We start from the raw sequence: 16,752 nt of genomic DNA on the forward strand, positions 1-16,752 counted from the left end.
AGTGTGCATACAATTTTAAAATCTGCTTTTCTGTTAACACTAAGTATTTTGCTGAAATGCACTAGTCTTCACAATCATCATTTAAAATAATAGCATAGTATTCCTAGAGTAGATTCACCATTTGCTTATTGCTAGACATTCATGTTATTTCTAATTTTTTAAATAAATAACACTGATAAACACTTTCATGCAAATAGTTTTTTCCATATTTTGAATTATTTTCTTAGGGAACATCCTCAGGAGTAGGATTATTAGATAAAAGGGCATTAATACATGTTGGCTACCAAACTGCTTTCTTAAGGGGTTGAACCAAACCACGCTATTACTAGCAAACTGAGTACCATCTTTTTCAATTCTGTTAAAAACAGGCTTAAGAAGAGCTACGTAGTTGTTTTAAGTTTCATTGCTCTGATTAGTAGTGACGAACACTGTCCCATGTTTTCCAGCTGTACTTAAGCTCCTTTGTAAGTCGTCTATTCATGTTCTTTGCCCGTATTTCTTCTTACACAACATACTGTATGAGTGCCTCAGAAAATATAAACCTATCACACTTTGTCATATTTATGTCAAATATGCCTTTTCAGTCTGTGTTGAGATTTTATTTTTAAAATGGCCATAAAACTTTTAAAAGTTATTTTGGTTTCAAAATTTTGTACAGTCAAATTTGTTGATCTTTCCCTTTGTGAGTCTTTCCTATTGCTTCCTAAGCTTAGAAAATTATTCCCCTTTAGAATTCTAGTTTTTTTAATTTGCTTTTTTATATTTAACTCTTCAATCCAGCTGCCACTTATTTTAGTTTATTATAGGAGCTGAGGGTATAAATGCTACAAGCTGTCACAACACAATTTACTGAATAATCCTTTCCACTCCCATTCGCTTGCTTTATAATAGGCTGAATTCTCATATATTTCAGTCTCTTTGGAGAATGTAGTAAAACATCACCTGTCTAATCTTATACCAGTGGCACCGGTGCTTTCATTATTCAACTTTTGTATATTTATAGCATTAATCCCTCATTATTCTTCTTTTCCAGAATTTTCTTTGAAAATCACTCTCCTTTAGCTTTCAAATACAACTATTTGCTGTTTTACCTCTAAGACACAAATTTCTTGAGGGCAGAATTGGTTTATTTCCTTAGAATAGACTGCAAAGGATGATAGTACTGGGTCGACAGGTACGAATGTTTTCCCTACTCTTTTAACACTTATTTCCAAAGTTTTCAAAAAGAATGTGCCAATTTCACTGTAATCCTACCAGCACCTGGATATTCTGAAGTGAAGATTTATTTTTCAAAATTGGTAGGGGAAAAAATATACCATGCTTCAATTTCTATATGTCTGTTTATTAGTGAGGATAAACATTTGCTTGGCATGGAGTAGGTGCTTAATCAATGCATGCTGAATGAATAAATGGCATGTATGGGTCTGTACATGTATTTGGAGATGGAGAGGTTTAAACAAATATTGTGTTTATAACAGATAAATGCTGGCTAGATGCAAGTTTGCAGGCTCAATGCTTGTGGTCCATCTACAGGGAGGTTCCAGAGGTGCCAAGAACCCCCTGGAATTTGGACCTGAATTGGAGCAATCTCTAGAGAGTCTCTGTAATTTATATGCACCACAGGTGTGTCTGTTTCCAGGCAGGATCAGCTGAAAGCTGTCTGAAACAGTCAAGATAATGGCGTGTGGGTATGCCCACACCTACACATAGTCCAGGAGCAGCCAGGATTTGGCTCAAGATAGGATGTGCTTCCTTTGGCGGCAAAACAGTGATAAGAAGTGTCAGGTAACTGGGTATTCTTCTGGAAACTGGCCCAGGCCCTAGCAGATCTTAAGCAGTGAACTTAAATAAATAAGATCCTCCAGTACCACAGGCAGAAACTAGATCTGACCTGTAGAACCAGGCATTTTCCATGAAACCACACTACTTTTCTTCTCCACCTGCTAAGTACAAGAGGGCATACAAGTCCTTGGTTCAGAGAAGCTTGTTTTTCCCCTTTCATCTGCAGCTTGAAGGAGAAAGGGTCATTTTGTTCTCCCAGGGATCACTGTCTTTACTTTGAGTTCTTTTAATAGAATAAAAGCCAACAAAAGGCAGGTTGCTTCTCTTTGTTTTTAAGACCATGTAAAACTCACTACTAACCACTGGTTTCTTTTGTTCCTTTGCCTCAGTAGGAAATTCTAGTAGTAAACTTTCTCCAGGACTTTCTTGGTCATGAAATCTGTCGATTTGATGAAAAAAATTCCATGTTATTACCTTAACCTGCATACGCTGAAATTGTGCTCAAAGTTTTACTCTGAAAAGATAAAGTGCTGTTTTGTCTAGACTCAACGGAAGAGTACCAAGGTCATGGCCGATAGCATGAGCAGTTGGTGTGTGAATGACACATCAGCAGTTACTACCACTGCCGGTTCATTTCATTCACACAGCACATTGATAAATTCAGAGTTTTAAAAATCCTTTTCCTTCAACATGTATTAAGCACCAGAGACATATCAAGCAAGATGCCAAATGCTGAATGAGGCCCAGCAGTCCTTTTCAGACACAGAGTACAGCTGTTTGAAATGTTAACACAAAACTTCAAGAAGACTTTTCCTCTAACGCCAAGTAGCACCTAAGAACAGCTATTTCATAAGCCCGTTCTCCTTAGAGTGACACCTAACTCTTGGTTGTCACTTTCCTTAGAGATGGCAACATAAGCCTCCTCGATTCTTCAGCCTCTTGTTTTAAATCTATTCTCATCAATTCTCCACCTATTTGAAAATCTGTTTGCCACTTCTTTTAAGAACTTGCTCTAAAATTCACTTCTTCCAAGACTTCCATGATTAATTTCTCTCTACTGCTAAATCTCTTCAGCTCATACATGTATTCAATTGGTACCAAAATTGATGTTGCTCTCTAATTATTCTAATTTTTTAATGTTTCTAGAGTATAAGTCCCTTGAAGACAGAGCAATTTCCAGAACGCTGAAAAGAGATTTAGAGATTGCCTAATTATATCCTTTGCCCTGCCCATTTTCCTGAAGAAGAAACTGAGGCCTAGAGAGGTTAATCTGCACAAGTCAGTTAGCCAAGTTTGCAGGAAAGCTAGGCGTAGAGCCCAGGTGTCCCGACTTTCAATTATGCGCTTCCACCATATTACGTTACCTTCTCCTATTTCACTTCTATCTCTTCAGAATACACACACACACACACACACACACACACACGCACGCACGCATACACAAATCTCTCAATAAATGCCAATACAATAAGCATAAGAGTTTACATAACTGAGAAACTGACTCAAGGAAAGAGGCAGAAAGCAGAAAGGTCATTTTCTTACTTCTTTGCATGATGCCACCCTCCGGACCAGTTAATCGCTACTTTGCACATTCCATCAATCAGGCATTGGGCAGCTGTGATTGTAGCCCCTCCTACAGCTGCTGCATAGTCAAATATCCCTTCAGTGGCTGGGCAGTCATAACCTTCAGGGAAACAGTGGAAGAGCTTGTTAAAAGATGAATTGGAGAAAGAAGAGGTGTAATATTGTGATTTATAATAAAAAATACATATTTGGTCTTCATCCCATTTTTGGGAGAGCTCCTAAAACTCTTGGAATTTCCTCAGTGATGAGAATGATAAAAGTGTCTTTGTTTTGTTAATCAGGTGACTTGTGGACCCCACGTAAGGTGGTGGGGGGCTCGGGGTAGGGGAGTGGTTGCCAGTAGAGTCCATCATGTGATTAGAGGATTGGAACTTTCAGTCCCACCCCCTGACCTCCTGTGAGGGGAGAGGAGCTGGAGATTGAGCTCAATCACCAATGGCTAATGATTTAATCAATCATGCCAATGTAATGAAGCCTCCATAAAAACTCAGAAGGGGCGCCAGCCCGGTGGTGCAGCGGTTAAGTGCCCATGTTCCACTTTGGCGGCCCGGGCTTTGCTGGTTTGGATCCTAGGTACAGACATGGCACCGCTTGGCAAGCCATGCTGTGGCAGGCGTCCCACATATAAAGTAGAGGAAGATGGGCACGGATGTTAGCTCAGGGCCAGTCTTCCTCAGCGAAAAGAGGAGGATTGGCAGCAGTTAGCTCAGGGCTAATCTTCCTCAAAATAAAAACAAACAAAAAAACTCAGAAAGACAGGGTTCTGAGAGCTTCGGAGAAGGTGAACACATGGAGATTTGGAGAGAGTGGCAGGCCTAGTGAGGGCATCGAAGCTCCACGTCCCTTCCCATATGCATCTCTTTCATCTGGCTGTTCCTGAATTAGATCCTTTTATAATTAACCAGTAATCTAGGGAGTAAATGGGTTTCCTGAGTTCTGTGAGCCACTCTAGCAAATTAATTGAACCCAAGAAGGGGGTCATGGGAACTTTTGATTTACAGCCTGTTGGTCAGGAGTACAGATAACAATCGGGATTTGAAATTGTCATCCTAAGTTGGAGGGGATTGTTGGAACATCCAATTTGTAGCCAGTCAGTCAGAAGCACAGGTAACAACCTGGGCTTGCAACTGGCATCTGAAGTGGAGAGCGCTCTTGTGGGGCTGAGGCCCCTACCTGTGGAATTTGGTGCTCTCTCCAGGTAGATAGTGTCAGAATTGAGTTGAATTGTAGGACACTCAGCTGGTGTCCTGAACACTACTTCATGGTATGAGGGGAAACCCCCCTCCACACATTGGAATTGGGTCCAGAACTCTTAGGAGGAATAGGTTGAGGTGTGACAACATTTCCTACCAAAAAGCAACTGTGCTAACAACAGCTCCAAATGAAAGATAAACATCTCCAATGTTGGGGAAAGGATCTTTTAACGTGTTAGAGCTAGAAAGGCTAAACTTTCAAGATTAACTAGTCATATCTTACAGATGGAGAAATCGAGCCCTGAGAGGCTATAGGTCTTATCTGTGGTCACACAGAGCCAGGCCTGGGACCCAGGTCTCTTGACACCCCCCGGCCCCCGCCCAGTCCCATGTTCTACTAAACCGTGCTCTTTCTCTAGACTATCCTATTAACTGCTTAGTTTTTAAAAATGCAGCTATTTAGTGAGAAATAAGGTAGAAAACTTAGCCAGAACATAAATCTGTACTCAAGTTAAAATATAAGGTCACAAGACAGTTAAATGAGTACACATACAGTCAGACCTGACCTGGGCACTGCTATTAGGGCCTAAGCAACTGAAAGGTTTTCCTTCATCTGATCCATCACTCAGTTTTGCTCAACTCATGTGGTTTGCTTGTTAAGTGAGATACACGTGGCTAAACTAAGAGATTAAGATTGTGGTTAACACTTAGTTCTTAATTAAAAAGTATTAGAGACCATCTTGGGAGTTATAAAAGATGAAGCAGTTCCGACCTATAGATGGAGTTTTATCTCCCATCGTCGCCCGGTAGTGACTTTACCTAGCCCATATTCTATGGAGTCTGGATGATCGTCATCTCCTTCTTGGCTGACTTTCTGGAGATGCTGCAGATAGGCATCGGTGTGGAAGGTGGCCATTTCCTCCATGGAGGCCACTTTGGGCTTAACTATCCTAATAATAACAGAGAACAAAGAGAGGTGAGTGAGTCAGACCCAGAGCATGCCAGAAGCTGGAAGCAGGAGCCAGTAGTCTGAGCAGAAAATACAACTCCAGCTTCTGGTTCCAGAGGGCTGAAGGAACATGTTCTGTCCCTCCACGGCACTATAGTCTTCACTTCCTCACGTTAATAAGGGGTGAGAGGATAGATTTTTCCCTTGCATTTATAGGAGGTAAAAAAAAAAAGTGACTAATCATATTTAAGTTAAATAATCAGGTATTGGACAAACTTTACCCTGTGAGTTACAACTTTCATGACAAACCAGTAGGCAGAGACATTTTCATTTGAATCAGTTCCTAAGTGGGCCATATAATCCTCTCAGCTATATTTTTACTTTAATGGGTAGTTGTATTGTCATGAATTTTGAATTTGGAGTCAGAGAACTGGGTTCCTGTCCTAACTCTGCACTTCCCAGTTCTACAACCTCAGGTAAGTTGCCTGTTCTGTAGTTCAGTTTCCTCATGTGTACAGTAGGAAGATCTCATGGAACTTACATGAAGACTAAATGATAACATACGTGAAAATGCTTTATGGATAACTATCATTATTATTAAGATTAAAGGATAAAAACATAGGCAACCCAAAACATGAAAGTTTCTATACTTGGCCCCGAGCATCTGCCTTGGAGAGGAAGTAGAGAAGGGGCGAACAGGTTGGAACTGGGCTTCACTCAGGGGTGCTCAAGCACCTCCTCACAAGAAATGACAACCAGGAGTGACTGAGAGACTACAGGACACTAAGCTGCCAACTGGACTCAGCACCTCTAACCTCTAGCTGCCTAGTCCCCATTTCCTCTTCCTGACTCTGCCACTGCCACTACTGCTCTTGAGCCCTCGCCACTCAAAGGGCAGTCTACGGACCAGCAGCAGCATCACCTGGGAGCTCGTTAGGCAGAACTTCAGCCTCACCTCAGACCTACTGAATCCGAATTTGTATCTTCAGAGGGTGATTCATATGTACGCACATTCAAGTTGGGAGAGCAATGACCTAGGCCACAGGGAGGCAGTACTGTTTTTTTTTATGTTTGCTGAATGGGAACACGGAAATGAGCTTCTTGTGAATTAATTTGACGATAGAGGCTACTACAATCACCAAGCAGGCCAGCAGAATCCTATGGTCCAGCCTCAAAAATTAAATATACATAGCCAAAATCCAAGGACTCTTGCTTCTTCTTCAGGAAAACACATCTACACCCTCAGAAGTAACAAATCTGCCCATTCAAATAAAGATTTCACAGTTTCCTGGACCATGTTTCCCAGCCCCAAGAGCTCCCCTCTCTAGCAGCCTTCCTCTGATTTAACAAATACTTACGGGGAGCCTCCCTACTTAACTGGAAGGACACTGCACAGTTTTGCTTTGCCTTGATTTCTTGTTTGTCTTAAAGTAATTTTTGAAAGGTTAAATAACTTTAATGGAAGCCATGTAGTTTTTATGTGTACCAAATATATAGGTTAAAAAATGGCTGAAAAACATTCGTAAAGAAGGTACTCACTAAATGATTTTGTTAATAACAAGTATAAAATGTGAACACCTATTCCATTACCTTCTGGGAGATAAACAAAGCATACATACCACACTAGCTGGCATGGACAGACACTCACTTATTTGGCCAGAAAACGTCATCAATATTACTACAAGTGGTAGGTCATAATATTTACCCTTATAATGACAAATGGCAAGTTCATTTTTCTAAAGAAGCACGTAGTTCCGTGCTGAGTTCTGGCCTCCTCCTAGGAGTTGGCTTTGGTCTTGACTTGTCTCCAGGCTCACTCATTAAAGGTTGCTGGTGGGGATGGGGTGTCTGAAAGTCTTAAGTTGAACCCACACTCTCAGATCTGGCTTAGAAAAAAAAAACCCAAACCAGAACACCTCCCAGCTGAACACCTTTTTTTCTATCAGACAGGTTTTAGTACCCAAACGTACTCACCTCAAAATCTCCACAAAGCACCTCCCTAGGATACTTTCTCTCCCAGAGATAAAGTCCTGTTTCTAATGGATCTGAACTGCCTCACGTATTTTTTTCAAGTTTTCTTAATTCTTCAAGAGCTTTTTCTAGGTTACAGGCAGATTACAAACACGGTGAATTACAAAAAGCTTTAAAAAGAGGACCATTCTCTCCGTTATTAACCCCACTGTGAAGCAGGATATTAAGGCTATGAACACCTAGGTTCAGGGCTCTGTTCACAAAAGACAGGACAGCTTACCTCATTTGCTTATGCAGTGCATATGCTTCAATCAAAGAATGTACCATACTGGCCTAAAAACGTCAGCAAAAAAGAAAAAAGAGGCAGAAAATATTCTCTCAAATGTTTTATTCAGAGAAATCCCGTCGACTTCATCATCCTGAACAAAGGAACTAACTTTTAGCTCCCCTCCCTTCTTTTTACTTAACAGTTACAATGCACTTTAGACAATATAGATACAAAGTATCTAAATCGCTAAAGCGAACGCTACCGGGCCTTACGGAGGTCATGGAACACTTTTCTCCTTCAGCTTCTTCTCCACGACTTCAGAGATCCCTTGCCATAGAGACACCAGCCCCTCAGTGCCATTCCCTCCCCCGCACCCTTCCCCCTCCCCCCGTCCGTTGGACACCCCGCTGATAAATGCTGCGCTCTCAGAAACTATAAGGGAACACTTCCTCCATCACCTGGGAGAGCTGACCCAGTTTCTGCTGAAGATTTCCCCCAGCCCAGTATCCTCTCCGCTTCCTAATGCCCTCCGGTCCACCGGCCCCCACCCCCACCCCCACCCCAAAAGCCCACGGTCTTTCATCCCAACCTCTCTTACCCGTTTGGGGACTTTGGCCAGGGAGTCGCATATGCTGACATACTCGGGACTGTAGATGTAAACCGGGGGCAGCGACTGCCCACTGTCCGCCGGTTCCTCCGGCTCCTCCATCTTCCACTTCCAGCCGTGCCGGAGCCACCGTCCGGATCCGGCTTTTTTCGGACTCAGCCCGAGCTCCGGTTCCTGCTCCTCTGATCGGCCGCAGCGGTGCTCCCTGGTCAACATTCCCTCCTATTCTTGAGATCGCCGGAGACACTGTCCCCACTCTCCATCCAACTGGAGGAATGCATGGGCCTTCCCAGGTCAGAATCCCTTCATTTAGTGACCACAGTTCAAAAACGCGAGGTCGGCAGATATAAATGCCCAAAGAGCTGCCAATTACGATCGATATTTTACAGCACAAATAAGCACGGTCAAAACTAACCATCCTTGTTGCCCTACGGGACCATTTGAGATCAGGTCAGACCAGCTTCAGAGCATGCTGGGAGATGTAGTTTCAAGGGGTTTGAGTAGCGGAAGAACTGGGGCTAATTAGCCGCGAATTTGAGTTTTAGCGCTAAAAAAAAAAAAAAAAAAAAAAAAAAAAAGAGGCAGCCTTAACTCCTTATGAATTGTTTCAATCTGCAAATACGCCCACATAACTATTTAAAGACGGATACAATGTAGCCAACAAGAGCCCGGCACCACTTAGCTACGTCAGATGGGCTTTTGGGTGGGGGACTAATTGATGGTACAAACGTTTTGAAAAGTTTACACAGTAAATTCTGCACCGCAAGTTTAGCTAACTGCTTTTCATCGTTAATTATCCAAGTCCATATAAGAATTACCAATCTCAATAATTTACTCTGGCAAAGCTGATAGCACTTTCCCAAGAGCCTGGCTGGTACGCTGGAAATTGCTTGTCAGATTCCAATGAAGCAATGATGTCAGATTACTCCTTGAAAATTCATGTGGTGTAAGGGTGTAAGCAGATACTTTCAGCGATATTTGGACATTGCAGCTCCTCTTCTCTCCCTCCTTTTACTTCTGCAGCTATACAAGGGTCAGGGAAATATTTTACGTTTAGTGTGCCTGAAACAGTTTTAGAATTACCATCAGTATTTCCAAGGCTCCTGCAGCCTCTATGATCTGATGCAAGCTGGCCAATGCACAAGCCCCCACCTCTCACATCAACTTGGACAGACCTACTAACACCCCTCAGACAATCCAATATCCTTAACCTTCTTTAAAATCTCGCTTGCTTTTTACTCTTTAAACATTTATTGAGCATTGTGATATGCACTTGGATATATTATCTCATTTCATTCTTACAAGTCCTATGAAGGAGGTTGTAATATACCCATTTTACAGATGCAGTTTAGAGAGAGAAAATAACTGTTCAAAATCACACACTTAACAAGCAGAAAAGTAGGAACTCAAAACCAGTTCTGCCTGACACTAAAGCCTTTGAATATTCCCTCGATTCCTCCAGGATGACTTTGTGTTAAATCTAACCTTGTTCAATCTTCCATTTAGTATTCCCTCAACAGTATTCTGGAAATTTTTTTTCCCCTATGATGTGTTCTTTAACTAGAATGTAAGCTCTTATGCTTCTTTTATATCTTCCCATAGCAACTAGTTCAAAGCTCTGCAATTATTCAGTCATTTATCAAACATTTATCCGACATTAACTAGTGTACAGCACAGCTGAGGAGTCAATCCTCAAGAAGAATTACAATCTGATCTCTGCTCTCAGGGAATTTGCATTCTTGTAGAGATGAAACTAATACACAAGAAACTATATGCAATGCAGAGTCAGATAATGAATGTAGGACGCTTAGATTACTGGATAAATAAGCATTAAGTACTTAATAACCAGTACTTAATAAATGGCAACTAGGATTCTTACTTGGTGGCATTTGAGAGGGTCCTACTGGATGGACAGGAGTTTACTTGGTGAAGATGGGAGCCAGAGGAGGGCACGCTGACTAGAATCAACAGGATAAGCAAAAACAAAAAGGAGGGGCCGGCCCGTGTGGGTTCGCACGCTCCACTTTGGCGGCCCGGGGTTTTGCAGGTTCGGACCCTGGGCGCGCCACGCACATGGCACCGCTCATCAAGCCATGCTAGGGCAGCGTCCCATATGCCACAGCTACAAGGATCCACAACTAAAAAAAACATACAGCTGGGGCTGGCCCCGTGGCCGAGTGGTTAAGTTCGCGCGCTCCGCTGCAGGCGGCCCAGTGTTTCGTTGGTTTGAATCCTGGGAGCCGACATGGCACTGCTCATCAAACCACGCTGAGGCAGCGTCCCACATGCCACAACTAGAAGGACCCACAACGAAGAATGTACAACTATGTACCGGGGGGCTTTGGGGAGAAAAAGGAAAAAATAAAATATTTTAAAAAACAAAAAATCCCCCCCAAAAACCATACAGCTAGGTACCGGGCTTTGGGCGCTTTGGGTAGAAAAAGAAAAAATAAAATCTTTAGGAAAAAAAAAAACAAAAAGGAGAACATTTCTAGTCTGGTTTAGCTGAAGGGGCCAGATCATGAAGGGTTTTGAATGCCAGGCTAAAGAGAACAGACTTCATCCTGTGGGAAATGGGGAGATAATCAAACAGAAATCTTTTTAAAAAAGATCTACAGCAGTGATGTGTAGGAAAGATTACCTATTGACAGGTTAGAGGCAGTGAGGGTGCTGCAATGGGCCAGATAAGAAGCAATGGTGATAAACTAGGGCAGGGTCAGTGGGAACAGAGAGGGAGAAACACTGCACAGGGTCAGTCCCATAGGACTCCCTTAGTACTTGAATATTGGTGAGAGAGAGGGAGATGGAAGAGAGTCACTGAAAATTCTTAAATTTAAAGTCTGGGTGAAGAGAAGGCTAGCAGTATCACTATAAGGAAGAGGGAAATGAGCAGGAGGAACTCATAGGGTAAAGCAGAATGGACATGAGTCTGATTTTAAAAGTGTTAAAAGTGTTGAGTTTCATAAATCAATGGGTTAAGCAAGTGCTTAACCCATTCCCCCTCCCCCCCCCCCCATAAAGAAGAGATAGCTAAAGTCATAAGAGTGGCTGAGATAGACAAGGGAACACGGCTTTCTCCACTGGGATGTCTAATAGTCATGTCTAACTTAACATTTTCAAACCAAACTCCTGATTTCCCCATCCAAGTCTTTTCTGCCCCTTCCCCATCTTTCATAGCTCAGTAAAAATACCTACATCTATCCAGTTGCTTAAGCCAGAAAGAATTATTTATATTCCTTCACGCCCAAATCCAGTCCATCAGCAATTTCCATGGGTTCCACCTCTAAGGCATAAATACATCTACTTCTCTCCCTCCACACCACCGCCACTCCAGTCTTGGTCCTGTCATCTCTCAGCAGGACTTTCTTTAATATCTGACTGGTCTCTACTTCCACTCTTGCTGACCTGCAATTCATTCTTTTTGCAGCCGCCAGAGTGAGCTTCTAAAAAAAATGTAAATCAGATCACATCACTTTTTTTGTTGGGGTTGAGGAAGATTGGCTCTGAGCTAACATCCATTGCCAATCTTCCTCTTTTGGCTTGAGGAAGATTGTCCTTGAGCTAACATCTGTGCCGGTCTTCCTCTATTTTGTATGTGGGATGCCGCCACAGCGTGGCTTGATGAGCAGTGTGTAGGTCCGTGCCTGGAATCTGAACCTGTGAACCCCAGGCCACCCAAGTGGAGTGTGCAAACTTAACCACTATACCACCGATCTGGCCCCTCATGTCACTTTTTAAAACCTGCCCCATACCACGGTGAGAATTTCTGAGCTAGGAAAAAGAGTGTAATTTTTTTAGAATGTCTGTTTGTGGGGGTTAGGAGGAGAAAAAATGCCAGAAAGAAGACAAAAAAAGGAATAGTTGAGTGAGAACAAGTATAGTACAGTTTCACAGAAATGGAGGGATAAGAAGGTTACAAGAAGGGAGAGGTAGTAACAATGTCATGTTTTGCAAAAGGGTCAAAGACCCCTTTTTGCCATTAGGAGCTTCCTGGTGTTCTATGAAAAAATAAAAGGTAGAGGAGGAAGCCAGATTGCACGGGGTTAAAGAGTGAAGCCATCACTGTCAGGTGTAGCTTCCTTTTTGAAGTAATTTGATTGTGAAAGGAAGGAGCTAGTATATCAGCCTGGGGGGATGTGAGAGCCCAGGAATGTTTTTTAGGATAAGAGAGAAATGCACAAGTTTATAGACAGAGGAGAAAGAGTCTATGGGCCTGTAGGAATTGACCGGAAGGTAAGATTGTGACGGGTTGGCAACATAAGGAGGTAAAGGGACTTGTCCTGGGCTTTCATGGATAGGCAGTGGAAGGAAGAGAGCAGGATAAAACTGGCCACTGACACCCTAAAATCTGGACTCCAAATTAGATGATGTGAAAATGGATTGTTCTATGTGTTCTCTTAGATCTAGCAACAGGTAGCTGAACACTTCAACACATGAGCATTGCTTCTAAACTGGAAACAGTAGCCTAATTTGGCACGCAATGTGGCAAGATGATTCAACTGTGGAGAAAGATAAATTGTTGCAAGAGGCTCTGAAATTGCCAGCATATTCCTGAAGCAAATCCCCCAGGGAGGCTGGATCCTTGTTCATGATTAACAGGACATGTTACATGTGACAAACTATGCTACAGATCCCTAACCTCAATTTTCCACATGCTTAATCCCCACTGAAGTTGGGAAGAAAGCCCTTCCCAAAGCACTAGATTTGCAGTCAGAGGACTTGAAGTCAGAGCCTCACCTGTACTGAACAGACTGGTCCTTATCTTCACACCACTGCCTAATGTCTTTTCCTTGGAGAATGTCATTGTCGAGAATGGGAACTCCAGATAGACTGCTTGGGCTCAAATTCCAACTCTACCACTTACTAGCTGTGGTCTTGAACAATTTGCTTAAACACTCAGTGCCTCAGTTCCCTCATCTGTAAGATGGGGATGACAACAGTATCTATATCACTTGATGATTGTGAAGATAGAATAAGATGGTCTATGCCAAGTGCCTGTACAACAATGTCTGGCATTTAGTAAGCACTCAAATAGTGATTATTTGTTTTAAGAGCTATTATGCCAAATATTCCTTAATTTGGGGGAAAATCTCCCCCCACTGTTATCCTCACTCCCACATCACTATTGCAAGAGTGCAGCTAGTGGATTGAGAACAGGTCCTTGGCTTTCAGGCCTAGCCTTAAAAGAAATCAGATTTCTGCTAAATATAGGGCAACTATATCACCCAAACTGGGACACTTTGGAGAATGATAGAGAGTGGTATTAATAATTATGCCAGGACAACAGGCAAAAATGGGGACTGTCCTGGGCAAACCAAGACCAAAGGCCACTCAAGTTCACTAGGAAATGAAGACTAAATGTGAAAAACACTGTGTCTATCTCCACTGCATTAGTACAGGTACTAGGTATTTGGTAAGTGCAAAAAGGGATGGTAGAGGTTTTTTGAGCTGTGGCTGAGAAAAACATCTTTTGCCTCACCAGCTGCATAAAATTCCCAGAATGCAGTAAAACCTAATTAACCAGGATGGGGCTGTAGAGACTGTTCATCCTTGCTGGATAAACTCTTGTTACACAAAAGGCTAATGAGTAGTATAAGCAGGATCCTGCCAAATATTTATAATACTTTGGAGAACAAACTGTTGTTAAGTATCCTCCAGTAGTGCAGAAGCACCATTTGCACACAACTGTAATGCTGAGTAAAACTCAGTCTTACTCATTCATTAGAACAGCTTCCCTAAAGATGTCAACAAGCCTGTTTGAATTTAGTGAACCTAGTTTGAGCAGGTATGTATTTGAATGAGAAAACTGCATTTCTTTACATATATTATATAACATTATATAATGTATAATATATGATTTATATATTAATATTGTTCTACTTTGACCCAATTAATGAGCTTCGACTGTACTGTATAACTGGAGTATGTAAAACAGCCATGAAATAAACTCCAATCACAAAAACACAAAGTTTTACTCAGTGGCACCAGACATGATTTAATTGGAAATTCTAATTTTTTATTCTATTTTCAAAACATAAGTGCTTTTAAAAAAAGTCCAACATGTCTTTTAGTATCACATGCTTAAAATGAACAAAATATGAATTAAGTTTTCTAAAAAGTTGCTTTAAAAGTGAAATAGCATTGTATGGGAAGCATAGTGATTGACAACTTAGTAAACCCAGAGAAATGCAGCCATCAGTGTCATTTTATGCAAATTTGCATGGAAGGGAGTGGTGGCTTTCCCCTGTGGCACTCCCTGTGGTTGGGGTAAACTTGCAGCCAGTGAAAAGACAAACAGTTTCAGGACAGGTTGTAAATTATCTTTATAAGTGACCAGAAAATCAGAAAGCTACTTACTGTGTGTTTTCATTTGCTCTAAGAGAGATATTGAAAAGGCTGACCATCCTCTCTTCATTTCCAGTGTCTGTTTCCTATCACTCTACTATGCTCACTTACTCACATGACCTCATAAGACTGTCACTGGCCCTGTAAGAGTTGTCTAGGGAGTCCACCAGCCCGATCCCCATTCTTGGAGAAAAATTTGAGGGAAAGGAGGTGATTGAAGTAGGAAGTTATCTAAGTGCAAACAGGGAAATTAATAGAGTCTTTACACACAAATCAGGAGAAGAAAAGTGCTATGGACTGAATGTTTGTGCCACACTCACCTCCCTGCCACCCCCCACCCCACAACACTCATATTTACCTACTCAGTCTGTCAAATATAGATACAGCTAGATATACAAACATATCAAAGTACTTACATTCAGAAAAATCCCATGTATGCTTAGATACACACACAAATGCAGGTGTTTACAAGAAACAGATATATGCCCACAGATACCAAGATATACATAGATATGAACACTAGAATCGGGAAGTGAAAATGTAAGTGAGAGAGTTTAAGAATAGATGGGAGGGCAGGGAGCTGGCGGGGGGTGGTTGGATGCTGTAGAAAGTGAATAGGTGAGTGAGACAGAGACCAGGTGAGCACAAGGAAGGAGTGCTCAGTAAAGTAGCTATAGAGCAGACTGCTGGGTTCCTGTCTGACAAAGACGGAGGCTTCAATTATTCCCTGTATTGTGTGTTGGCCTGCTCTTCAGAGGCAAGGAGTGGGTGCGCAAAGTGCTCTTCAGGGCGCTAACCCACCTGACTCCCCCTCTGCTTCCTCGCTGTAAGACACTACCTAGGCATCTTCTCTTCTTCCCCCTTCTCTGGAATTGGGCTCCTGGCTCCATTTCTCTGGATTATTCTGCATTTTCTGCTACAAACACATCTCTGAGCAGTAGCCATCTTCATAAAATGTGATTTCAAGTGTTAAATACTTAAATATACACACTGCACTTGCATTTTTCGATATTTCACCAAAGGGAGAGTAGGAATTACGTGTGCAGATACAGAGAAGGCAAAAGCAGAGACAATAATTTTACACAGAAAGGAGTTCATCACTCAGTGTGAGGCAACATGTGAGTAAAGAAGGGAACCAGGATCCAGTACTCTCTTCTAAGAAAAGGCACTTAGAATAAAATATTTCCAATTTATAGCAGCATAAAATCCAACAATTTAGGGTTTACTCACTTAAAATAATGTCCCAAAGCACCCACCACTCAGTCACACAATGAAACCACACATCAGAAAAACCAAACTTTAGGAATAAGTTATTATTAATACCTGCTCCCCAAACAGGAGTTAGAAAACTAAGTTGGTAACAGATCTAGAGAATAAAAACACATGCAAACTTTTATGAGCCATGAGAGAATTAAGGCCCACGATGAAGTGCCTGGGTGAGCATATGCCTCCAGGCAAGGGTTCATTTCTTCCAAAGCAGTTAGTTTATCAGAAAAGTTCGCTCTTCTTGAGAGAGATGGGATGGAAAGGGGCAGGGTGGGAGTGATCAGGTCATTGCATTTCAGTTACATGCACAATCAACCAAGGCAGGAACAGGCTGTCAAAAAGCTCCCAGCAGCCAGGGCCCAAAGGCCTCATTGCATGGCACAGATGCTGTGGGGCAGGAACTCCTGAACGTAGGTGGCGGCTGCCTTGGAGAGGTAGGTCATGGTGCCAAATCTGCCACTGGGTGCACTGTCATACAGGAGAGTACAGATGCCAGACGCAGGATCCTTTGCCAACATGATATCATCTGCACCGAGGGTTTTCTGTTTGGTATTCAAGGGTGGGGGAACACAGGGGAAAGGAAAAATTACTAATCCTACTAATTGAAGTCCTGATTAGGATAACTCAGAGCCTTCTCCCCATCACCAACTAGTTGGATCTTAGGCTATTTAGCTAGGAAGGGATCGGAGCTATACACAAAACAGTGAATATGAGTTTCTATACATGCATTTTTCACTAGATCCCCAAATCATATTAAATTATTTTTAAAGTTTAATCATTTAGAGTA

General features: G+C 42.1%; 2 protein-coding genes across 15 annotated transcripts in view; both read right to left on the reverse strand.

Annotated features, from left to right (window-relative positions):
• HDAC8 (histone deacetylase 8) overlaps positions 1-8,932 on the reverse strand; it is a 199,811-nt gene extending 190,879 nt beyond the window's left edge. For 4 of the 10 annotated variants that reach the window (XR_002805445.2, XM_070257501.1, XM_023633823.2 and 1 more), the window contains exons 1-4: positions 8,346-8,932; positions 7,760-7,812; positions 5,379-5,509; positions 3,325-3,466 (exon numbers count right to left, since the gene is read on the reverse strand). Coding sequence is in view for 6 of the 10 variants with exons in the window: in XM_070257501.1 (XP_070113602.1) it covers positions 3,325-3,466; positions 5,379-5,509; positions 7,760-7,812; positions 8,346-8,570 (551 nt within the window). In the remaining 4 variants the exon portion in view is untranslated. The remainder of the gene's footprint in view (positions 1-3,324; positions 3,467-5,378; positions 5,510-7,759; positions 7,813-8,345) is intronic. The other 6 variants (XR_011434763.1, XR_011434764.1, XM_070257503.1 and 3 more) reach the window with 3 other exon arrangements.
• Positions 8,933-14,348: 5,416 nt separating this feature from the next.
• Positions 14,349-16,752, reverse strand: part of PHKA1 (phosphorylase kinase regulatory subunit alpha 1) — a 110,894-nt gene continuing 108,490 nt past the window's right edge. For all 5 annotated transcript variants that reach the window (XM_001488209.7, XM_014728967.3, XM_070258211.1 and 2 more), the window contains one exon: positions 14,349-16,507. In XM_001488209.7, the coding sequence (XP_001488259.4) occupies positions 16,334-16,507 (174 nt within the window). In that variant the 3' untranslated portion in view covers positions 14,349-16,333. The remainder of the gene's footprint in view (positions 16,508-16,752) is intronic.

This window comes from Equus caballus, chromosome X, assembly GCF_041296265.1.
Source record: "Equus caballus isolate H_3958 breed thoroughbred chromosome X, TB-T2T, whole genome shotgun sequence".
In the NCBI taxonomy this organism is placed as follows: domain Eukaryota; kingdom Metazoa; phylum Chordata; class Mammalia; order Perissodactyla; family Equidae; genus Equus; species Equus caballus.